The sequence below is a fragment of the Salvelinus sp. IW2-2015 genome, unplaced genomic scaffold, assembly GCF_002910315.2.
Source record: "Salvelinus sp. IW2-2015 unplaced genomic scaffold, ASM291031v2 Un_scaffold2333, whole genome shotgun sequence".
Lineage (NCBI taxonomy): Eukaryota > Metazoa > Chordata > Actinopteri > Salmoniformes > Salmonidae > Salvelinus > Salvelinus sp. IW2-2015.
Genome location: NW_019943658.1, coordinates 253,551 through 278,595, shown reverse-complemented (window position 1 = coordinate 278,595; position 25,045 = coordinate 253,551). Strand labels below are relative to the sequence as shown.

The 25,045-nt window shown below is 45.0% G+C and overlaps 1 protein-coding gene across 1 annotated transcript; it reads left to right on the top strand.

Annotated features, from left to right (window-relative positions):
* Positions 1–250: 250 nt before the first annotated feature.
* Positions 251–19,184, top strand: LOC112073666 (meiosis regulator and mRNA stability factor 1). The gene is given in 41 exon segments (XM_070440248.1): positions 251–314; positions 317–337; positions 340–452; positions 2,110–2,967; positions 3,209–3,326; positions 3,329–3,349; positions 3,505–3,573; positions 3,576–3,638; positions 3,641–3,717; positions 3,814–3,931; positions 4,039–4,214; positions 4,725–5,237; positions 6,025–6,176; positions 6,531–6,583; positions 6,586–6,676; positions 6,678–6,701; positions 7,006–7,114; positions 7,116–7,155; positions 7,158–7,210; positions 7,810–7,858; positions 7,861–7,956; positions 7,959–7,986; positions 8,153–8,172; positions 8,175–8,232; positions 8,616–8,852; positions 8,972–9,091; positions 9,353–9,483; positions 9,486–9,533; positions 9,892–10,112; positions 10,479–10,518; positions 10,521–10,620; positions 10,988–11,121; positions 12,042–12,244; positions 12,593–12,820; positions 13,267–13,506; positions 14,058–14,288; positions 14,615–14,675; positions 14,983–15,090; positions 15,230–15,331; positions 15,334–15,384; positions 15,550–19,184. Coding segments are annotated over 41 exon segments (5,223 nt in total). The 5' UTR covers positions 251–292; the 3' UTR covers positions 15,576–19,184.
* The last annotated feature ends 5,861 nt before the right edge of the window (positions 19,185–25,045 follow it).

The window sequence follows — 25,045 nt, the reverse complement described above, 5'->3', positions numbered from 1 at the left end:
TATTACCTGGATTCTGTTTTTTAGGGGCACTGTGCTCCCAAGTTATAATTCCAGGCAGCATAGCTAAATATTTAGGCGCATATGCCCCAAAATGGTAGCTCTGTAGAGCCCTGTGGGGTAGGTTTAAATATTCTATGGTGGTGCTAGCTAGATAACGTTAGCTACCCTATTGCAGCTAGTGGAAACTTATGAAGACCAACTTGGAAACATTTAAAACAAAGGCTTCCTATTTTCTCTATCTTAGGGAAGCATGAGAAGGAAGCGAGATGGGTGAAAGGCTTTGCTAGGTTGTATGATGGAAGGACTGGGAAAGGAGAATCCATATGCAGTTCTAGGCCCTTCCATGGCTCAGTCATCCCGGAAAAGAGGCCTCATCCCGGCTCTGGAAACTCACAGACTGCTTCTCCACCTCCGAGCAGCAAAACACCCCAAGTTACAACACAGACAAACAAGTATGTAACATCTCAGCCCAGAGAACATTACATTCTGCTTCAATTAAGTATTGACATATTGTAGCCGGAGACCGATGATAGTTTACGTTCTATGATGGGTATGAAATACAAAACCCCCATCAGTCAATAAATTGACTGAATTGTCACTAACGATACATTGAATGTAGGGTTAATTACATTTATGCGTACCATTTTTTATTTTTTTTGCCTTAATTCTTGCGGATCAGCATTTCGAAAACCTTCCGGTGAAATTGCAGAGCGCCAAATTCAAATTCAATTACTATAAATATTAAACTTTCATGAAATCACAAGTGCAATACATCAAAATAAAGCTTAACTTGTTGTTAATCTAGCCGCCGTGTCAGATTTCAAAAAGGCTTTACGGCGGAAGCAAACCATGCGATTATCTGAGGACAGCGCCCAGCACACACATGCATAACAAATCCTTTTCAACCAGGGAGTTGCGACACAAAAGTCGAAAATAGCGATATAATATATGCCTTACCTTTGAAGATCTTCTGTTGGCACTCCAATGGTCCTTTTGTTCGATAAAGTCCTTTTTTATATCAAATAAAACTCAGTTTAGCTGGCGCGCTTCAGTCAATAGTCCACTCGGTTTCCCTCCTTCAAATGCATACAAATGATCCCAAACGTTGCCAATAAACTTATCCAAACAAGTCAATCAATGTTTTTTAATCAAACCTTAGGTACCCTAATACGCAAATAACGATAACATTTAAGATGGAGAATCGTATTGTCTTTACCGGAGAAATACCAAAAGACCGCGCTCTCATTCATGGCTTGGAAACACTCAGCCAAAATCGGAGCACCTAGAACAACTACAATTTCTGTCTCATTAAAAAAAAAAAAAAAAAAAACAGCCTGAAACTCTTTCTAAAGACTGTTGACATCTAGTGGACCCTAGGAACTGCCATCGGGCTGATTTTGCCCTATTATAAAAGTGCCAGCCACTGACATCAGTGGTAGGATGAATTATTTATTTTCTGGGATGGTTTGTCCTCTGAGTTTCGCCTGCCATTTCAGTTCTGTTTTACTCACAGACATAATTTTAACAGTTTTGAAACTTTAGAGTGTTTTCTATCCAAATCTACCTATATGCATATCCTAGCTTCTGGGCCTGAGTAGCAGTCAGTTTACTTTGGGCACGCTTTTCATCCTGACGTCAAAATACCGCCCCCTATCCCAAAGAAGGTAAAGCTACTACTACTTTAAATGGTGTAGCTATCAATTGTCCCATTAACAATCGCCCACATAAGCACACTTATTTGATAAGTCCCTATCAGGGAATGAACGATATCAGCTAAATGTCCACGATAAGTGGTCGGTGTCAATTTGTATAGCAGAACGTCACATTGACACAGCGCTGAAGGCAAAGCAACGCCACGTGTGTAGTAGAGCTGAGGTGTAAGTTGTACAAAGATGGGTCAGGGTAAACTAGAATACATTCCCCCATCAAATCAAAGTTTATTGGTCACGTGAGCACTGTTCAGTGAAATGCTTACTAACTCTCCTCAACAATGCAGTACAATATCAATCAGGAATCAAATGRCAAATAAAAAAGTAAAAAAATAAGTAGTAAGCATGAAATGATAATGCTGAGAAATAACCTTTTTGTTTGTTTAACTTCTTTTCCCAGAACGATTACATGGACAACAGAAAGCCAGTATTGGCGCTGAAAGATCTGCCTCCTCCTCCGCATCATACCGCTGCCTCCCAGCCCTTCCCCCTCACTCCCCTCCCTCTGCCCCCTCCCTGTCTGCCTCCTCTTCCGCAAGACTCCCTCCAACAACTACCACAACAGGGGGGTAGTCCCAAAGTAAGCGTGTGCACTCACTGTGAGCACTGCAGCACAGACCCATTAGGTCGGGGTGGTTATGGGGTTGTTAGTGGTGGAGGTGGCGCTAGTATTAGTAGTGGTGTCGGTGTCAGCAGTGGTGTCCCACTCTACCTCCCTCCAAGTTCTCAGGAAGCCTCTTTCAGCAGGCTAGGAGCCAGTCAAATAACGCCAACCACCCTCAACTCACATCCGCACTTCCCCAGCCTTGGTGGTGGTGGAGGGGATGCTAGAGCCACGCTACTCCCCTCTGGGAGCTACAAGCTCCACATCCCCTCTGTAGACACCACGTCCCAGCCCCTGTCCTTTCAGTCTCACTCCCACCTACCATGCTCCTGCTGTACAGGAGGTCTTCTCAGACCTCTCCACTCGTACCCCTCCATCCCTTTACCCTACAACGAGTCTAAATTCATTACCACCTCCGCCCCCCTCTCTACCCCCCACCATAGGACTTGTAACCCGGGTACTCCCGCTGGGTATTACCCCTGTGGTGGTGATTACAACCCTGCCACTCTGGGGGTCCAGAGATCATTGGCAGCACACAGTGACCCCCACATACCCACCTCGGGACATATCTGTTCTTCTAATGCTATGCACTTCAATCTTGAACGCACAGTTTGTCGCACGGGGGCGCACTTCTGCAGGGATTGTTTGACGAAGGTTGGTGGAATTCTCTTTGTTCACTGTGGTGGTGGCACTCTATTGTATTGGGTGTCACTTGTATACAGGAACGGGCAGTACTTCGCTCAGTTACATGCATACAAGTTACAATTTGTGTAATTTGCCCATCGTTTAGAAATGACTCTTTGSCCGTCCCTGATTGTACAATATTACAACATTTGAAGATATGAGTTGTTTTGTCTGACTACAGAATGATAACTTGTTCTTTCCACGTGTTCAGCCTGCAGACAAGTTGTGGCCTAACATTCCTCTGCCCCCGGCCCAGTCGGCCTCAGTGCCCATCCCCGTGTGTAACGGCTGTGGGACCTCCTCCGACGGCCTGCTACTGCTGGGTTCCAGCGCAAATCTGCAACAAAGTATGGTATGTATCACTATGATGTGAGTCGTGTTCAGAAGTGCACACTGTACCAACATTTTTCTCAAAAACAATTCTCACTAGAGACATGCAGGACAGTAGTACCTCCCAGTTTCGCTCAATTTCTGAACACATTTGGTGTCGTCTCGTTGCCCCCCCAGGTTCTCCAGAAGGTCCTGAGAACATCCCTCCGGTGGGTGTTTTCTGGGACATAGAGAACTGCTGCGTTCCAGCGGTCGCTCTGCTGCAGCTGTGGTCCAGCGCCTCCGCAGCCACTTCTTCCAGGGCCACAGAGAGCAGAGTTCATTTGCGTCTGTGATATCAGCAAGGAGAACAAGGCCGTCATCCAGGAGCTCAACAACTGCAGGTAACCAGTGCCATGCTTGAAAAGTGTTCCGCTGTATTCTTCAGTCTCTGACTCTACCTAAATGAGCAATGTCTGATAGTCTTCTGGTTACATTTTTTCCCAGGTGACGGTAGCGCACATTAATGCTACCGCCAAGAACGCTGCGGACGACAAGCTTCGTCAGAGCCTGCGGCGCTTTGCAGAAACACACACTGCCCCTGCTACTGTGGTGCTAGTCTCCTGTGCGTGTGCTCATTTTACATTARGATTGTTAAAACTGTTTTTCTTTCATTTCGTTCGTCCACTCCATACCTATGTAGTTAACCCCGGTTCCGAATCCGTTTCGCAGCCGACGTGAACTTTGCCAGCGAGCTGAGCGACCTCCGGCATCGCCATGGTTTCCAGGTGATCCTGGTCCATAAGAGCGGTCAGACGTCGGACGCCCTYCTGCAGCACGCCCACCGCCACGTGGCCTTTGAAGAGATGGTAGCCGACCTGCCGCCCAGACAGGCTGTAAAATCACAGGTAGGCTTCAGAGATGCTTGACTGATATATGTAATCCATATTGCAGAATGTCAGAAGTTCACTTTTTAATAAATGTACAGTACTCTGACTGGTTGCTCAGAGACAATATCTGCCCTTTAGGCATTACTTCTGGGCAATCTCAAGTCTGCCCTTTACTCTTCCAATGGTTCTAGACCTCTTTACATTTTACTTTTGAGTCATTTAGCAGATGCTCTTATCCAGAGCGACTTACATTTTCATATTTGTCCGTACTGGTCACTCTGTGGGAATCGAACCCACAACCCTGGCCTTGCAAGTGCCATGCTCTACCAACTGAGCCACACGGGTCCTGTGTCTTCCCTCTCGTTCTACAGTGTGATCTTCAGTAGTGTAATGCTTATAAACACAATCACAAGACTCCGACCCTGCAAACRMCTTGTKATTTCAAAACACATTTCCAAAGAATGTTCAAAAACGTAAACCCAGAGCGGTCCCCTCTTCTCTCTTTCCCTCCTTTCCTCCCCCCACCAGCCCGGTTTCAACCTGCTCTATGTGTACAACCTGCCGCCGGGCTGCGACGGCAAGAGCGTGGGCAACCGCCTGCGCCGCCTCTCGGACAACTGCGGGGGCAAGGTGCTGGGCGTCTCCATGGCCACCGGCACCGCCGTCCTCCGCTTCGGCTCYCAGGAAGCGGCGGAGCGAGCCTGCAAGCGCATGGAGAACGAGGACGTATTCGGCCGGCGCATCACCCTCTCCTTCTCAGCTCCGTCCACTGAGGGCAACGACCCGATCCCACCACCCTCCTCATCTGATACTCCACCTCCGCTTCCAGTTCAACCTCTTCCCTCCTCCACTTTTTCCTTCGTTCCCCTGGAGAAGCTGCACTCCCCTAGGAGGAAAAGGCGTGCGAGGCGTGAGTGTCAGAGAGAGAGGGAATCCTCGCTCCCCCTCTCCGTTCCGGTGCCTGAGAGGCCCTACAGCCCCAGGAGGGGGAGCGGGGGGACACCTTACCCCGTTCCCCCCCAAACCAGAACCCTTCCTCAGGTCAGCAGCATCCTGTCGCCCCCCCCATCTCGCGTGCCGCCTGTCCTCCCCTAACCCTGTCCATGTCCTCCACTCTGCCTGCGCTAACCTGTGGCTTTTAAACTATAGCCATGCTTCATCCCATGCTTCGTGTAGTTTAATGCATGGTCTGTTTCTGTGCTTCGTTCAACATTTCATGTAATGTTTTAATCAATGTGTGGCATTTTAACACTTTGTCCCATGCTTCATATAATGTCTGGCTGATCCTTTTTTTTTTTTCCTCTCTCGTCAATTAATGCCTCGATCAATGTTTCATCTAATGATTGCATATCTCTCTCTCCCATGCCTCGTCTCGTCAGAATCCTGCTTCTGTTTGTAATCGCTTCCTGTCCTGCCGGCCGTAACAGTCTGTTTTTTATGGTCTCTTTCTTCTACGCTTTTGATCTGTTACTTTGATCTCTGCTCTTTTTATTCTGCTGCTCCGTTGCTTTGTCTCCACCCGACAATAGAGCTGAGGGTCTCCCACCAGACAATAGAGCTGAGGGGAAGACTGGAGAACGGTGATGATAATGTCACATTTATGACAATACAAGAGGTTGAATAATACGACAGTGGTAGAAACGTATAGCTCTGTTTTTAATAAACAGCTTGGTAAAAATCACCAGCATTCTTAAGGACCTCTTCCTCTCAGCTCTATCATTTATCTATTAGCCTCTTCCACTTCACATCCATTCTGCCAAGCTGATGGCTATTCTAATACATTCACCACTACATATCTAGTAACACGTTGGTTGTCCCCCTGGTGCAGGAGCTAGGTGGACTGGAGACCAAGCCCAAGATTGGGGCTTCCCCCTGGAGGAAGTCCAGCGCAACTCCTCCCCCCACAGAAACGGAGAGGGCTGTCCAGCAGCACCCTATCAAGGCCGGCCTCATAGGAGAGTCTATGTTCAGCTGGAGGAGGTACGCTATGGACGCCAGGGGCCTTTCAGACTAAATGAAGAACAAATGTACTAATTGTTAGATGGTTCCATCACAGTTGGTTCCCACAGGCTTTATGTGTTTTTACCTTCAATATTGTAAAATGGCCTGCAAAAAGTATCCCTGTTATAGAGGGGTCCATCGACCCAAGGATGTGTAGAACAAATAGGCAGATGTAGGAATTAATAAGCCGCTGTTTCTAAATAAAACTCTAAATGAGTTTTAGGCGCTGAGGTGGTGCCTAAAACTCGCATGCAATTGTTGTTTTCAGAGAGCTGAGTATGCCATAATCTTTTAAACTTCTAGTTAATGTCCTCTCTCCTCTTCCCCCATCAGGAGGGACCTCTCCAGCCCCCGCAGTGCATCTGACTCTGAGCGTCAATGTGACCGAGCTCTGGAGAGTTCCAGGTCAGCACCCCCTCTGCCTTCAGCAAGCTGACCCTGCACAAGACCTTTAGCCCTCGGTCCTCCCCAGCCACAGGCCTCCCAAGGCTCCTGGTCCTCACGGTGAGACCATCAGACACTACAAGAATTACCCGTTTGTTTCCTTACCCTGTAAGCAGTCTTTAGCGAGAGAGAACTTCAGTCCATGCCTTGGTTTTAACTTGAGCCTTTTTTATCCCCAAAAAACAATGCAAGGGAATATCCCCCAAATTAGTTTTAAAATGTCCTGCACGAATCATCTTAAAGTAACCTCATTGAGCTACACAAATATCTGACACTTTGATTATTTTGTCATGACTTTTCATCTATACCTTCCTATGGTGCTGCCAACCCACTCAACTCCTCTCTTTCTCTCTCTCTGCTCCAGGAGTGGATCCCCCTGCATGTCGAGCCGCTCCTCCCCCCTAATAGCCCTCCTCCCCGGGGCAGCAGCAGCCCTGTCTGCCCGTGGGCCCCAGGCCTCGGAGCCATTCTCTCGAGCGGGCAGATTTACAGGTGGCCAACCTGGACTACAGGATGTCCGTAAGGAGCTGCAGCAGAGCCTGCACGACGCCTTCTCCAGACACGGACGGGTGAGTCCTGTACAGACACTATTCTGATGCTATTCATTATAGATGTATAGAGCTTTAAATTAATCGGTCTCCCATTTGAGGCTAAATAGCAAGATGGTGAGGTCAGATTTAGTAGTTAGTGTCATTGTATTGATTCAACCTATTCGGTCATTTTCTGACGCGGCTGTGTGTGCTTGTGCCAAAAGTGCTGTGTCGTATTTACGTGGTGGACTGCACTCTATGCCAGCGTTTTCCAAACTCTGTCCTTGGGAGCCCAAAGGTGCATGTTTTGGAATTTTGCCCTAACACTACACAGCTGATTCAAATGATCAAATCTGATGATTAGTTGACTATTCGAATCAGCTGTGTAGTGTTGGGGCAAAAACCAAAACTTGGGTTCCAGAGGACCGAGTTTGGGAAACCCTGCTCTTTGCATTTATTACATTAAAAAAAAGACCTTATTTTGGTCTTGAGCTGAAAATGTTTAAGAACCCCTGCCCTGTTGCAATGTCATTAGGAAGGCGAAGGGATTTCACTGTCACAATGAGGTCAAATTGCTTGTGCGGTCTTCGCGGACACCGTAGACGACATGAGAAGCTAGCGTGCGCGTCTCCCTCCAGGTTAAAGGCGTGGAGCTGAGTCCCCACACAGACTACCAGCTGAAGGCCACCGTCAGATGGTCTCTCTACAGCAGGCCATCAGTGCTGTGAGCAGCCTGCACCGCTACAAGATAGGAAGCAAACGCATCCACGTCTCCCTCATCACCGGGCGGCAAACAAGTCTCTAGCCATGCTCCGGTATGTACAGTACACTAACATTGAGTAGTACTCTCTCACATCATTTGTCAGTTTCATGTCTTCGTCGGGCGAACTCGTCACTATCCTTTTTTAAATGTCGCCAAAACATGATTGTTCCTGGTTTGAGATGGATTCGGATGGTATAAACGGTTTCCTCTTTCTACAGCTCTGAAATCTTCCAGATTCTCCAGATGCGCCAGCCAGCTGTCTTCCCCTTTTCAAGTTCACTGAAATCTACGAGAAAAAGTGAGTCGTGTTGCTTCTCTCCTCCTCATCACTCAACCTCCCTCCACCTCTGTAGGAGTTAGTCCTATGCAATGTTAAGTACTGTGGCTGCGTTTACACTACACTTTTTCCCAAAAGCATGTTAATGCTAAGTTCAACATTAGAACTATGGGATCCTATGGTTCTAATGAACTTATCCTTAAGATGCTTTTGGGAAAATGGGCCCTGATCTTTTTTTTCACTAATTGGACTTTTGGCCAATAAGATCTGATGTGAGAAGATTTGATTGGTTAAAAGACCAATCAGTGGGGAGAAAAACATCAGAATTGGGCTGCCTGTGTAAACGGAGGCTAAGTAAAGGCTATGTCAATGTAGTTTATTAATTCCTTTCCACCTCTCCCCAGATTTGGTCGTAAGCTGGTGGTGAGCGACCTATACAGACTACAAGAGGTGGTGGCGGTGAGGGAGCAGGGTGGAGGCAGGCTGGTGTGTCTCCTCCCCAGTAGCCAGGCCAGGCAGAGCCCTCTGGGGTCGTCTCAGTCCCAGGAGGGGTCCTCGGCTAATGGTAGTCCTGTGGTGTTTGAACAGTTGGAGTACCACGAGCCTGTCTGCAGTTACCACTACACACAGCAGAACTTCAGGTGGGGATAGACTGAAAGACCCATATGCACACACACACACTCACTCACATTTGTCATCTTACAGGACTCTTTTTGAAAAAGTATTTCATAAGAGCTCGATCTCTATGTCCCCCCTGTAGTGAGGCAGACTTTGACCCAGACTCGTATAAGATTCCTTTTGTGGTGGTGTCTCTGAAGACCCTGGCCTCCCAGGTCCACTGTCTGCTACAGTCCCATGAGGGAACCCTGCCCCTGCTCAGGTAACCAACGCTGTCTCTGCCTGGATAGATTAACAGACAGTGGATGCTTAATAAGTGAATTCAATAAATGGTGTCGAGGGATCTGCCTTGAAATCAAAGTGAACGTTTATGGGAAAGACCATTTTTAATTAATCAAATCAATATTTCTAGAACCCATTTCATACAAATGGAGTACAATGGCCATTTGGAATTTCGTGTAACACTGTAAATGTTACTAGATTTGTGTTTCATGGATATTCATTTTGCTTTCCTGTGACTCAGTTTCTCCGAGTGCTATGCATCAGAGTTGGGCCCCCTGGCGGTGTCTGAGGAGGGGGAGGAGGAGGGGAGTGTCCCCTTGGAGCACCTCATCACCTGTATACCAGGCATTAACATCATCACTGCTCAGAACGGCTTAAGGTCATCAAGTGGATCCACAACAAGCCGCCCGCATCCAACACAGGTACTGACCTGACTCTCAGCCCTAACCCTCGGGGAGAATTACATTGAAAACCTTTTATTTAGACTCGCAGAGGAATCCCCTGGGGTTCATAAAGCAATACAAACGTACAGAATTGAAACCCTATATTCATCAAAAATGGAGAACCCTATCGCATAAGACCATTCTCAAAGACACTTGAAGATACTCGGGAGGCAATAAGAATTGTGTCAGACATATGTTGAGCTAAAACTGCTTTCCTGACATTTTTAGTAGGTGGATACTGTGCTGCTGACGCAGATACCAGCACTCCAAGACAGAGCCGCAACCTTATTACTATCATAGTAGAAGTCATTAAAACCTCTTGCTGTGTGTGTCATAGACCAGTGGACGCAGCGGTGCAAGTCCCCGGTGGGGAACCCCCAGTTGATCCAGTTCAGTAGAGAGCTCATTGACCTGATGAAGGGTCAGCCCTGCAACCTGATGCCCATCGGCAAGTTCATACCTGCCTACCACCACCACTATGCCAAGCAGTGTAGGGTCTCTGACTACGGATACTCTAAGCTGCTGGAGCTACTGGAGGCTGTGCCTCACGTACTGCAGGTATGATACACACACACACAGTTTAATAAATTGCTCCATTACACAGATAATCAAAGATGGCAGTTACTCAAGCTCAATTAATTGACACATGATGGATCACTTTTAATCTTGCTAGTTTAGTGACTTCCTAGCTCAAACACACAATGAAGAGACTGGGAGACCATCTGCTATCCTTCTGACAAAGCCTTGCCCACTTTGTTTCTCATTACACACTTCAACAGCCTTGAGGTTAGATCCCTGACAGAAACAATTAGTACAACATCTAATAGATTATTGCAGCAGGAAGTGCTAGTATACACTCTCAGTGGTGGCGACCTCTGAAGTAAACAAAGCATAATGAATCTGTTTTTCCTCTCTCAACTCCAGATCCTTGGCATGGGGACCAAGCGTCTGCTGACCCTGACCCACGTGCCCAGGTGAAGAGATTCACCCAGGACCTCCTCAAACTGCTCAAGTTCCAGGCCAGCAAACAGGTGGCCGTCACGGACTTCATGCAGGCCTACCATTGGTCAGTACTACCACAGGAACCACTCCGCCACTCTCTCAGCAAATCATACCGTTTAGCCAAAGAGTCTAAATTCATCCAGACCATACCACTGGTCAATTCTATAGGGGCCATTGTATAGCCCATTCCCACTGCTCTCAGCCAATCATGTTGTCTATCCCAAGAGCTAAGCAACATTCCTATCAGCTATTGTTAATTAACAGTAAAGTATTTGTTTTATGACTTAGTTTGGATTCTGTTTCTATTGGCTTATTTGGAGGTGTATTTACTTGTGATGGTGTTTATATGAATTCATTTGGAAGTGTATTTTCTGTGTCAAATGGCACCCTGTCTGTGTGTATGTTCATACAAYGTGTTTCGATYGCTACAGGTGCTTCTCCAGAGACTGGCGGGTGCTGGACTATGGGATGTGTGATCTGATGGACCTGCTAGCTGAGATCCCTGACACCACCATCACCATCACACACGAGGACTTGGACACTGTCATCTCTGTACCTAAGAGAGGTGAGATGAGGTCACACTGTATGGGTCTTAGGGTTGCAACATTCCGGTAACTTCTCCAAAATTCTCAGGTTGAAGGACTCTGTATTTTTCGTGGTTATTGTTCCGGTGTACTTCCACCTGGGATTTCTGGGAATTTGGGGAAAGTAACAATATAATTTTGCAACCTTAATGGGTCTGATATCAGGGTCATGGATAAACTACCAGAGGGTAGTTCTGTCTTTCTAGTACATTTGATCCCTTGGGGGAACATACCCAGCTTTTGGAAGGAACATGTGAAATATTGGTAACATTTGTTTAGAAAATATGTTGAACTTGGGACCAGACGGTTGGGTTGTTGTCTTGTTTGTGTCTGTAGTTGTACATTTGATGCCTGGGGGAAAATTGTGAAATATTAGTCACTTTTTTGTTTTGTATTTTCTTCTGGTTTTTTTCACTCTTATTCAACCCAGAAATTCCCTTGGAGATGGATAAGAATATCCTTGCCATGGGAGGGCATGGAATAAATTAATGCTTTTCACACACACACATATGCCTGACAATCTCCTGACTGTGACCTGGCTGGTGTAGCAGTAATGCCGCAGCCTTCGGTACACGTCTATGGTGTCGGCATACAGTAGGTTTAAACCCGGCCTACTGCCTTTTGACACAACCTCTATCTTTCCACACCGTCATCCTCTCTCTGTTCAATAAAGTCAGAAAATACCTGTTATACTTGGTATGTGGTTGATGTGGTTGGGGATCAGGTTGTTTTTCCCTCTACCCTCTACCTCCCTCTACCTGTACATTTATAAATATGTGGTTTATTACAACAGGGAGATGCCATCCAGCAGAGAAAATGTCTAACTGGCTTCTAAAAAAGATATATTATAAAAAAAAAAAACTGAGTTAACTCTTGCCCTCCTTTGTCTCGTCCCCYTCAGATCGTACATCAGATGAGATGGAGCGGACCAAGCAGTTTGGTAAGGAGGTGGTGGACCTGCTGCGTCACCAGCCCCACTGTCGYATGGCCTTCTCCAAGTTCATCCCTACCTACCACCACCACTTCGGACGCCAGTGCAAACTCGCCTACTACGGCTTCACCAAGCTCATGGAGCTCTTCGAGGCMATCCCCGACGTACTCGTGGTGGGTGGAGGCCAGAGTCATTCTCTGTCCCAGGAGGAATGTGTGTTTTTTTTATTTGTAGACTTCAGAGTGCTGCAGGAGAAGCCATTGATAATGTCAGATTATCCTCAATTTATCCAGAGCACTACCTTAATTTGGAATGACTTGGAAATTAATTGCAACGTCTGACAGTAATAACTGTCATACCCAGTAGCTATTTTTTTTCTCACCTGCCATAAAAATAGTGTGTAATAAATATTGGTGTGCATCTCATTTCTGTCCCAATGGATAATTTATTATCAGTACAAATAACATTATTCCTAGAGTAGTGTGGCCATTTTGTTCTGGAACCTCTCTCTCCCTCCCCAGGTGTTGGAGTGTGGAGAGGAGAAGGTGCTGACTCTAACAGAGGTAGAGCGTGTGAAGGCCCTGGCTGCCCAGCTGGTCAAGATGCTCCGTTCCCAGAGAGACTCCAGCCTGCCTGCTGCCCAGCTACTGTCTGAGTACAGCAAGACCTTCGGCTACGGCCTGAGGCTCCAGGACTACGACGTCTCCTCCCTGCCCGCCCTGCTCGTCAACCTCTGCCACGTCGTCAAGGTATGGTTGGGAGTTTCTAGTCAGTTCCGTCAAATACATCTGTAGTAGGCTGTTGTACTTAATAGACTTAGACTGATTTAAATGGTTGTGATACTGCATGTTTTGATGGTTGTAGACTCCTCCAACACTGAACAAGAGCATCCTGAGCTATACAAGACCTCGTGTAAACAAGCAAACATTATTTTGGCCCCTAAGGATGAGTCACAAGTATTTCTTGATATGAATTGATGTCACTGAAGTGGCTTTGAAGAGGTTTGAGCATGCAGGCCCCTTATTGGTGCGTTGAAATGTCATCTTTATATTGGAAATGAGCTATCAATTCCAGATTCAGCCATGTTTTCTGAATACCAAGGTTTATCTCTCACCTCCAACTGTGAAGGCACTTTGATACCTGCTGCAGTATAAAGGATTTTTTATAAATACATCTGATTTGATCTTGTCCTCAGGTGGTGGACGGCGCTAACGGCCGTGAGGTCCAGCTGATCAACAGGAAGTCTCTGCGCTCGTTAACGTGCCAGCTGCTGTCCCTGCTGATGGGCCTGGGGCAGCACGAGGGAGATGGCTCCGTCAGCGTGGAGGGCTTGAGTCTGCTGTATCATTCTGTACATGGGGTACAGCTCAACCCCTGTGAATACGGCTTCCTCTCGCTCAGCGAGCTGCTGAAGAGCCTGCCTTACCTGGTGGAGGTCGGTGGACTGGACCGTAGAGATATCATACTATACTAATGTTTAATTCCAGTTCTATAGATGGGAACCTTTTTGCTCTACTGCCCATTTGTCTGATTTGAAGAATGMAGGATCATGGAWTCCTGTGGAAAGCATTTTTTAATGGCTTTTTCACGGGGTCTTAAAGTTGGGTAGCATTGTGTTAGTCGGGTTTTGTAATTGTCTGAGACGTATTGCACAATCCTTTTGAATGAAATACTGTGGTTTATATGTTAGAATATTTGGAATGATGACCACTAGGTCTTTGTGTGTGGGTCTAGTCTAGACCAGRGGTYGGCAAACTACGACCCGCGGGTTAAAAAACAACAACTCTTAAACCTCAAACTAGACAAAATATGTTGAAATGACAATGGACCTATACATTTTCAAATAACTGCCCGTTCTGGCCCACCCCCCCAAAAAATGTGTGGCCCTTGGTTTAATTTCTAAATCCAAATGTGGCCCTCGAGCCACAAAGTTTGCCCTCCCCTGGTGTTTCTCATAACTTCCCTTCTCTCTCTCCCCCCTCCTAGCTGTTCTACGGTGAGGGTGAGGAGGAAGGTGAGCGTGGCGAGGAGAGAGTTAGACTAACCCGTCTGTACCAGTTTGCCCGTAGGGTGCGTGCCCTGCTCCACACCTACCACTACCACCAGATCTTCCTRACGGAGTTCCCCGGGGCCTACGCCAAGTTCACCGGACGCGGCCTCCAACCTCGCTCCTACGGCTACGGCAGCGTAGACGACCTGCTCAACGCCATACCACAGGTAGAGAATTAGGCCAACATTTCTTTTTAAGAGCTTTTCTCAAATTCAAAGCTGATAGACAAGAAACGTCTAGTTAAACAACATGTTGGAAATACACAGATGTGTTATGGTAAGATGGGAATTGATAACGCTTGTATCTAAAGAGTTCTTCAGCATATGGACCTGCACTGGGATATCACTGTCGAGGCAGCAGATGTAGTCAATGTGGTTAGTTGCCTTCTCTGTCCCTGCACTGTGTACGGCTTTAGCCCCACAGCAGACTCTGTGGTGACGGATGGATGGGGTTTGTGGTAATTAAATGGGATGTTGTTTCTGCCTGTGTGCAGGTAGTGTGGATCAAAGGACATGGCCACAAGAGGATTATCGTTTTGAAGAACGATATGAAAGGTAAAGACAAATCAGCCTGGCCGTCTGGCAGCAGGAACTGTGGAAACAAATGGCTTTAGCCTTACCTGCATTTAGTATTAACATACGGGAAGGGATTGTTATCAGTTCATCTCATGGGCATCAAGTTGTACGATCCTTCAACATGAGACAAGTTGAACATTACATGTAATGGGARCAGAATTTGTGGTGTTTTGCTTGTATGATGGGTWCCAGAAATGGTAGTGTATGATGGGAACAGAAGGTACAGTGTTTACTCTGTAATTGAAAGAGTGTGATAATTGTCTGTGGGTTGGTTGGTTCTCCTCAGCAGCACGAGCCACTGGAGCCAGCCCTGCAGACTCAGAGGAGCCTGAGGACGGGGCCAGCCAGAGAGACAGCCCCTGTAGCAACACAGAGTCTGGAACTCACAGCCCAGGTAACTAACCACACACTGGAGTCATAGGCACTATTACCAATGTTTTTGATGTTCTTCTTTTTGCCTTGTAGGTGTTTTTAGGCTTTTTAATAGTTTTTTATACCATTGAAGCCGAAATTAAGTCTCTTTTTCTCCTCAGGTGTTGGTGGGGTGGAGACAGAGCTGCTGTGTCTGACTTCTCCAGTAGACCTGCTGTGTGGCCCAGTACCCTCCTGCCTGCCCTCTCCAGCTGCACCTGACCCGTTCTCCAACAGGCTGACCTCATCCGTTTCGAGCAGACGCCATCACCAGCAGGTGAGCTGATCACGTGATCAATGTGGTTCAAATCCAGGTTTCTGTGTGCCATGAGACTGTTACCCTCCTAGGCATTAGCTTCAAGCTTACTCATGCTCGCTATACCCACGCCGACATCTCCCCTTGGACTGACCTGGATATGTGTTGCCATTGTGTGTTTTTCAGAGTGTGATAAACCTGAGGAGCGGTAGAAGCAGCAGCTCCTGCTGTCTGTGACACATCTGAGCCTATAGAACCACTAACTGACAAAACCAGAATGTTGTTGTTTTGGTTTCCACGACTACCCGCAAAATGGCGTCCGTTGAAAACAGCCCAGCAAAGAGGCTCCTCGCAATAAAGTGAAGCTGGCAGCTAACTTCTCTTTTACAGCTGCCCCCTAAGACTCTCACTGAAATCACATGCTGGAACAAGCACACACTCGCACATACTCACACACACACACACACACACAACTTCATCACACACAACTCGAAAATGAAGAGTTGATCGGCCTAAATTGTAAAAAGCCCAAAAATAATGATTTTGTTTTTAGTCATGCCCCCGCAACAAACTGTGACTTATTTCTTTATTGCCTTTCCCCCTTATCTTTTCAAACTCAATCATCATGTTGATGTAGGTGTTTCTTCACAAAGCCATGAGTTTTCTTGTTGCAGTTATTTCTCAACAGCATTCATTTTCAAAGCCGTGTACTTTTGTCAGATTAATGCATGTCCAGAAAGGTTTTGTGGTAGATATTAATTATATACTATGGATAAGCTGTTTGGAAACATGATTCTCTGAAAGTGGAAAGAGAACTTCCCACATTGGACAATACAGCAACAACAAATGCTGAGGTATTGGCACTGTAGCCAGAGTTTACACTGCAAATCGCTAAAGATGCCTATTTTACCACTGAGTACCCTTACCTGAACTCAAAACCCCTCAGAGATTTAATATAGTAACTTGTTTAAAAATGGGAACTTATACAGGGATTTTATATCATGTTAATTATTGTCAAGGAAGCTCTGAGGGAAAGCTATATAAATATGGAGAGAAACGTCATTATTTTGATACTGCCTTGCTTTGTTTCAAGAAAGGAACCGTAAAGTGTTATTGCCCTCTCCGCTGTGTTGTCCCCATTGCATTTTGTCATCGGACAAATGCACTTCTTCATACAGCTAGAAGGAAAAAAATATATATTTGAGCTTTGCCGTTGAGGCAGCTTTGGAGGTAGTATTGACAATTATCGTTATTGAGTAACCATGCCCATCTCATTCTTTTAACTCTTTCTCTTGGGCAATGTTTAGCATTGTGTTCAGTTCAACTCCGGTGTTAGAGCCTCAGACATCATTCCACCTTGACTATGTTCTTTCATAAAGTAGTAGCCTATATGGCTGGTGTTTTCAGTTTCTTCAGTTAAGTATCGAGTCAATGGCAGGAGTGATCAAACTGCCAAAATGGCTTCGAAGTAACTTTGACGGCAGTCTGGTCTCAGGTCCCAAATCGATCTAAGCTTGTATCTGTGTGTTCTCAATGGGGTGTCGCGATCAGCGCTGTCTCCAATGTGTACGACAGTGTGAAAGAGAAGGAATTCTGACTCCTCAGTGAAGAGTTTTGAACGAGCTCTTGGTGAGGTCGAGGGCCAGTGGGMCGTTATTTAGGCAAGGCAGAAGCCGAGACCCTGAATACTCGGACCAAGTGTTTAAAAGCTTGGAGGCAGCGTGAACAAAGATATGKTGACACTGTTTCCTGCCGGAAGCTAAGTAGAAACTATTTCTGTTTTTGTATTTTTTAGAGATTGAGTGCGGTTTACACTTGAATAACTTATAGGTGGTGTGTAATATGCATGTTGTGCATACAAAAACAACATTTTATGCATGGTGTAAACCTATTAGATCAGAAATCAGACTGTTGGTGAACTGCATTTTTTTAAAAGAAATTAGTTGAAGTTGTCTTGTTTCCGCAGAAACCATATATTAGAGGTATTGTTTACATCACCCCCCCCCCCACTCCTGGTTACCGTTTACATCACCCCTCCCCCTCACTCCTGGTTACTGTGGAAACGCCCAAGGTTGTTTTTGTTCAACCTTGTTGCTTTTTGTCTACATTTTCAGTGTTGTCTCTACTGGTTGAGTAGAGGAGCTGGGATGTTTGATTTTTAAAACAATGAGATCGACTTGGTGTTTTTAGTMAAAGTGGAGAGAAAAGATGGGCACTTGTGTGCTCCAGCTACACATGAAACAGCAAGAGGGGCCCCTGGAGGCCCCCGATAGGATCAAAGGGACAAAGGCCCTCGTGCGGCTCTGRACAACGCCTGGCTCTTACAATGGCTTGTATCTGCCATGGCGCTTAGTAAGGGATGGCTACTGAATGGACTGGAGACATACCATACCTCATTTGTCTTTACATTTAATTTTTACTTTGATTGTCTATAGATAAATGTTTTTGTTGTTGCCTATCCTACGTGTTGATGAGAGTGCTGATTGTACTAACCAACCCCAAGTTATGACATTGAGTTCCTACCTACAAGCATGGTTTGGAAAGTAGAAGGCATGACTTGATGTAAGGGAAAACAGCATCCCTATGAACGGATGTTGAAAAATGCAGTTTCTCTCTTGTGCTGCTACTGTGTTGAAGCTGCAGAAAAGACCGGAGAATTGGACCAGGGCCCCTGGTGTCCATCTCCTTTGATCCAAAATGTCTTCCTTCTGTCAGTGTTACTGTATGTGTTGGAGATTCAGTTGAAGACCAGAGAATTGGGCCAGAGCCCATGATGGTGATCTCCTTGCCAAGAGCCAATATGGCTGCTCAGATTCCTGTCCAGTTAGTGTTTTTCCTGTTGACTGTGTTTCAAATTGGCATCTAATTTGATTCTCCTCGTTAGTTACTAGACTTTTGTGTTTTGAAGCCCAAGATCTCCTTCCTGTTTCTAATTACATGACTCACTCGGTAAAGGAGGTGGATTTCCCAGAATCTTGAGCGATTTCCAATACGGTATATTGAGGGATAATGGCTTAAAGGCTCAGAATCTTCCGAAAGTGTTAGACCCAGTTTGAACAATGGGCAGAATCTTATTTCTCTTTAACAAAGGGACAATCGGCACAAAAGTTGCCTTAAAATTGTGCACTAAAATTAAATGATACTTTAGTTTGGCCTCGAAGATACAACTGCGTTTTACGTCAGAACTACCTCCCAGGTGCTACAGTGTCCACTATCTCAGGGGCAGAGTTAAATAAGAGGTACAATTCTCATAAGTTTGCTTACATCAGTAAAAAGCAGCGTGTACTGGTAAGTACTCCGTATGCACCTTTGCATAGCTTTGGTTCTTGTAGAAGGAGGTTTATTGTGGGTTTGTTCATTTCTGAGGTGAAAAAAGAATTGTTTTGTCGTTGGTTAATTTGTATCGGACTCCACTATAGTGCGATTTAATTGTATCTCGAAGTGAGTATCATGGTCTGCGTCTGAAACGGCAGCATATTCCCTATATAGTGCACTACTTAATATGAACTCTGGTCAAAAGTAGTGCACTATATAGGGAATAGGGTGCTATTTTGGTACTACCATGTCTGTCAATGTTTGTTTGCACTTCTCTTACAGTCTCTCTGTTGTACTCCCATGGAACTCACCCCTCCAGTTTTTCATCATCAAGGTTATCCTTTGTGATCATTTTTCTGTTCTGTATTTGTTTCACTGAAGTATTCTATGTTCCTTCTCCCTGTTCACCCCTCACCTCACCTCAACCATACACATACAAGATGTTGTTGTAACCGTTTCATTGATGTTGAGGGACCAAATGATTTCTGTTGAATAAATCACTCAAGATTACTCCTTCCTCTTATTTTTGACTTGAGTTTCTCTTAAGGGATAGTTAAAGGTGTTATATTTTTTACTTGCTGAAAGTGACAGTAAATGCAAAGGGTTTTATGGTTTGCTAGCTGGTAATTTAGCAATGTTACTAAACTTCAAACTGAACGATCCTTTAAATGACTTGGAAACCAGTGGAATTCCTGAAAGATGCCTTTTATTTAAATATAGTACCAGTAAAAAGTTTGGACACCTACACACTCAAGGGTTTCTTTTTTTTTTACTATTTTCTACATTGTAGAATAACAGTGAAGACATCAAAACTATGAATAACACACATGGAATCATGTAGTAACCAAAAAAGTGTTAAACAAATAAATATATTTTAGATTCTTCAAAGTAGCCACCTTGGCCTTGATGACAGCTTTGCACACCCTGGCATTTCTCTCAACCAGCTTCATTAGATGTTTTTTCAACAGTCTTGAAAGAGTTCCTCATATGCTGAGCACTTGTTGGCTGCTTTTCACTTTGGTCAACTCATTGGGTTGAGGTCAGGTGGATTGTGGAGCCAGGTCATCTGATCAGCACTCCACTCTCCTTGGTCAAAAAGCCCTTATACAGCCTGGAGGTGTGTTTTTGGTGTTGAAAAACTAATGAATAGTCCATTAACAGAAAACAGATGGGTTGGCGTAGCGCTGCAGAATGCTCTGGTAGCCATGCTGGTTGTGTGCCTTGAATTCTAAATAAATCACTCTGCCAGTGTCACCAGCAAACACCATCACAACTCCTCCATGCTTCATGGTGGGAACGACAGATGCGGGAGATCATCCGTTCACCCACACCGCGTCTCACAAAGATTATGGCGAGTTGGAAACATATCTCAAATTTGGACTCAATGGACCAAAGGGCAGATTTTTCCTCTGGTCTAATGTCCATTGCTTGTGTTTCTTGGCCCAAGCAAGTCTCTTCTTGTTATTGTGTCCTTTAGTAGTGATTTCTTTGCAGCAATTTGACCATAAGGGCTGATTCACGCAGTCTCCTTTTGAAACAGTTGCATGTTGAGATGTGTCTGTTACTTTAATTCGTGAAGATTTATTTTCTGGCTGCAATTGCTGAGGCTGGTAACTCTAATGAACTTGGGTCTTCCATTCCATGGCGGTCCACATGAGAGACCAGTTTCATCATAGCGCTTCATGGTTTTGCGACTGCACTTGAACAACTTTCAAACTTCTTAATTTTCCCGCATTGACTGAGCTTAATGTCTTAAAGTAATGATGGACTGTTGTTTTCTTCTTTGCTTATTTGAGCTGTTCTTGCCATAATATGGAGTTTGTCTTTTACCCAATAGGGCAGGGGTGTCAAAGTCCAATGGACGGAGGGCAAATAACAAATTTAGCTTCAAGCCGGGGCCGACTGGTTCGAAGTTCATTGAAAATTTTTTAACCTGACGCATATAGTCTAGCTGGAACCTAATTGAACCTACTGAAAACCTACAAATATATTCCAATATGATCAGATAAATAAAGCAATATTTTCTTATGGCTCTGTCAGTAAGCTTAATTTTCACAGACACAAAGAAATTTCCTTTATATAAAAAATCCGCTCATAACATGACACTTTAAATGAAAGAAACCGGTATCAAGGCACGCATCAGTAGCCTATTTTTTCTATTTTAGCAAAAAGTGGGCTCAATTTACTTCAAAGAAAAAATAATATGCAATTTTCCTATCATCCACTCAACTGAAATATTTTTAAAATAATAATTGGATTGAAATACAATAAAATTAAAGTGCAAAAATCTATTAATCAAGAAACAACACTTTGTTTTAAGGAGAAGTAACATGCAGTGAAAACAAATATTAAACTTTAACTTTTAAACTTGAACTGAGTAATAAACTCTAAATGATGTGATTGCCAGTAATGTTCACTTGTTTTGAGGTTGAGGTGATACTTGGTGGTGTCCCATCTTTTCCACAAGTTATAAAATTGTTCGGCGGTAAAAGGCCTCCTGAGCTGAGAAATCCGTCAGAATTGAGTGGAGGTGTTCAGCGTAAGTCGACCTTCTGTGTGATGTTTTGTTTCAGGTTCATCAAAGAAAACAGTTGTTCACACATGGTATGTGCTGCCAACATAGACAACGTTTGGAGCAGCTGGAATGCGCGCTGGGGCATTGTGTCGGGGAGGAACGGGCGAACTCCGCAGCACCACTGACGTATTTTGCCCTCAAGTGCAAATCATTCGCATTGGAGGTCAATCAACTCCATTTGGAGGTTTGGTGGCTGAGCTTTTTCAAGTCAACAGCAAATGGGTTACCGAGCAGTTCCAACCTGTTTTTTTGTGCTTCAAGTCAGCAAATCGGCGTCGAAAGTCAGCGGCAAGCATACCTAATTTTAATGAGCCAACTGTGCGCTCGGAAACGCACTGGTAGAGAGCTTCTCTTTCATGTCTGGCAGCTGGGAAAGTGGCTCAATTTTTTCTTTCCGCATCTGCGTCTCCCACCAGAGTTCAGTTTGGTTTAAATGCTTCACTGTACTGTACATATCAGAGATGACAAATGATCCGCCTGCAGCTGCAAGTTCATTGCATTCAGATGACTCGTAATGTCAACAGAAAAGCCATTTCACAGAGAAACATTTCGTCTCGGGTTTTGTTTGTTGTGTATTTCCCTTTGGCTGTCCAGACAGACAAATCTCCTTCAACGAAGCTCGAAACATCTTGAAGCACCTTCCCTGGCTTAGCCATCGCACCTCTGTGTGATCAGGCAAATCACCATGCTTCCGTTTCTAACTCCGTCAGAAATGCTTGAAACTGGCGGTGATTCAACTTGGCTCTGATAAAGTTAACTGTGCGCTGATATGCTATTCCATGACTCCATTTTCAAGAGCCTTTACCGCACAACGCTTCTGGTGTTGATACAATGAAAAGCTGTCAGCTCACGCTGTCGCGTTTTCCTCTTGCATCTTTTCCGTATCTTCGCCAGCAGTCCCGCTCCTGTGTTCCACACATCGGCAGGTGCTCCGTCGGTTGTCAAACCCACGAGTTTTTCCCAAGGCAGCTCCATCTCATTTACACATCTTGAACACCTTTCTACAAATATGGGCCCCGTAGTTGTGCCATGCATAGGACGTAAAGCCAAAAACTCCTCTGTCACGCTTAGGTGAGTCCACTCCCGCGGATTGAAAATTGACAAACTGGGCAATGTCAGAAATGTCGGTGCCTCTCATCCACAGCCAAGGAATATGCCATGAAATCTTTGTCCCTTTCACCAAGCTGCTCTTTTTAGATTGATTGGACAACTGGTCCTCTCCTCTCGGCAGGTGTTTCTGCTCAGACTCACATTAAAAGAGTTGCTTTTTTTCTGGGCAAACTTCGTCAACAAGACTTTAATCATGCAGTTTTTGATGAAATCCCCCTCCGTAAATGGCCGGGCTGCTTTAGCGATCTCTTCTGCAATAAAACTGGCCTTGACAGCAGCTGGCCTTGTGATTTGGCTTTTTTTGAACAGAGCTGTGAGATTTGAGGCCTCGTTTTAATTCCTCTGCCTTTTGTAGCCTTTGTTCTCATGTCATACTTCTTTTTTTGTCCGCTGTTTCGTTTCATAATGTCGTTCTCAGATTATACTCCTTTCAGTACCGGGCCACAACTTCTACACAGAAAGACACACAGGTTTTTCCAGCCCTCCGTGAAACATATACTCCGCTCCCACCTTTGTTTGAAACCCCCGGTTCTCCAGTGTCCACCTTCCGTTTGGCATTTTTTGATGGTATCTGACAGTTAATTTTTACTGTTGATGCTGACGACTGCTGTGGCCAATACCATATTGAAATGAAGGCAGCCTACTGCTCGGTGCGTCACCGTTGCCATGTGGGAAATGTAGTATTGGTGCGTGTACAAAGATCTGCGGCTGCCGGCTTGCTGCGGTCTGCGGGCCGGTTCTAATAATAAATCAAGATCATCCAGGGGCCGTAAAAAACCTTCTCGCGGGCGCGGATGTGGCGGCGGGCCTTGCTCTGACGATATGTGAAAATAGGGATATCTTCTGTATACCATCCCTACCTTGTCACCAACACAACTGATTGGTCAAACACATTAAGAAGGAAAGAATTCACAAATTAATCTTTTAACAGGGCACACTGTTAATTGAAATACATTCCAGGTGACTACTCATGAAGCTGGTTTGCGAGAATGCTAGTAGTGTGGCAAAGCTGTCAATCAGGCAAAGGGTTGGCTACTTTGACAAAGAATCTCAAATAATAAAAGTATATTTTGTTTACACTTGTTTTGGTTACTACATGATTCCATTGTGTTATTTCATGGTTTGATGTCTTCGCTCTTATTCTAACAATGTAGAAATAGTAAAAACTAAAGAACCTGTAATGCGTAGGTGTGTCCAAACTTTTGACATGCACTGTTATGTACAGGTAATTTCAGCTCAGTTTATGCATATTGTTCAATTTGGACATTAAAGCATCACTAATTACTACCGAACAAAGTTCAGGAATGGTCTCAGTGTTTCTCATTCTTTGCTTCTCAAAACCTCAGATGGAAGCACGGAGAAGGACTTGATGAGTCAAGGAAAATACTTTTTGAGATCTGCCAAAGGAAGGCGTTGGGTTAGAGGAAAATAATCTGGAAGTAGAGGTCACTTTGTTGAACAGGGATCCCTGATCTTCTACAAACATTAGATTCCAACAACTCTTTTTCCAGAATCTTAAAGGCATGTACAAATAGATTGCATTCACCTCTTCTTGTATTGCCGTAGAAATTGCAAGACTCGTAGTATGACGCTAAATTGGTTTTTTCCTTGCAATACTTATTCATTGTAAATCAATGAATTATCATTGTAGTGATACACGGTATTAACTACAGTCTGTTTGGTGAAGAATAAGAATGACCTGTTGTAAGGCGGACTTTGTTCTTAGCAACATACAGTGGGGAGAACAAGTATTTGATACACTGCCGATTTCTGCCAGTTTTCCTACTTAAAAAAGCATGTAGACGGTCTGTCATTTTTATCATAGTACCCTTCAACTGTTGAGAGACGGATCTAAACAAATCCAGAAAATCACATTGTATGCTTTTTAGTAACTTAATTTGCATATTATTGCATGACATAAGTTATTTGATCACCTACCAACCAGTAAGAAATTCCGGCTCTCACAGCCCTGTTTTAGTTTTTCTTTAGAAGCCCTCCTGTTTCATGCCATCATTACCTGTATTAACTGCACCTGTTTTGAACTCTTTACCTGTATAAAAGACACCTGTCCACACACTAATCAAACAGCCTCCAACTCTCCACAATGGCCAAGACCAGAGAGCTGTGTACAGGACATCCGGGATATTTGTAGAGCCTGTAACAAGGCTGGGATGGTACAGGACAATAGCCAAGCAGCTTGGTGCAGAAGGCAACAATGTTTGGCACAAATATTAGAAAATGGAAGGAAGTTCAGAATGACGGTCCAAATCACCCTCGGTCTGGGGCTCCCTGCACAGAATCTACCTCTGGGGCATCATGATCATGAGGAATGTGGAGGGGATCAGCCCAGAACTACAACGGCAGGACCTGGTCAATGACTGAAGAGAGCGGGTTGACGCCACAGTCTCAAAGAAAACGCATTAGTAACACACTACGCCGTCATGGGATTTAATATCCTGGCAGCGAACGCAAGGTCCCCCTGCTCAAGCGAGCGCAATGTCCAGGCCCGTCTGAAGTTTGCCCAATGACCATCTTGGAGATCCAGAGGAGGAATGGGAGAAGGTCATGTGGTCTGATAGACAAAAATAGAGCTTTTTGCTCTAAACTCCACTCGCCGTGTTTGGAGGAATAGAAGGATGAGGTACAACCCCAAGAACACCATCCCAACCGTGAAGCATGGAG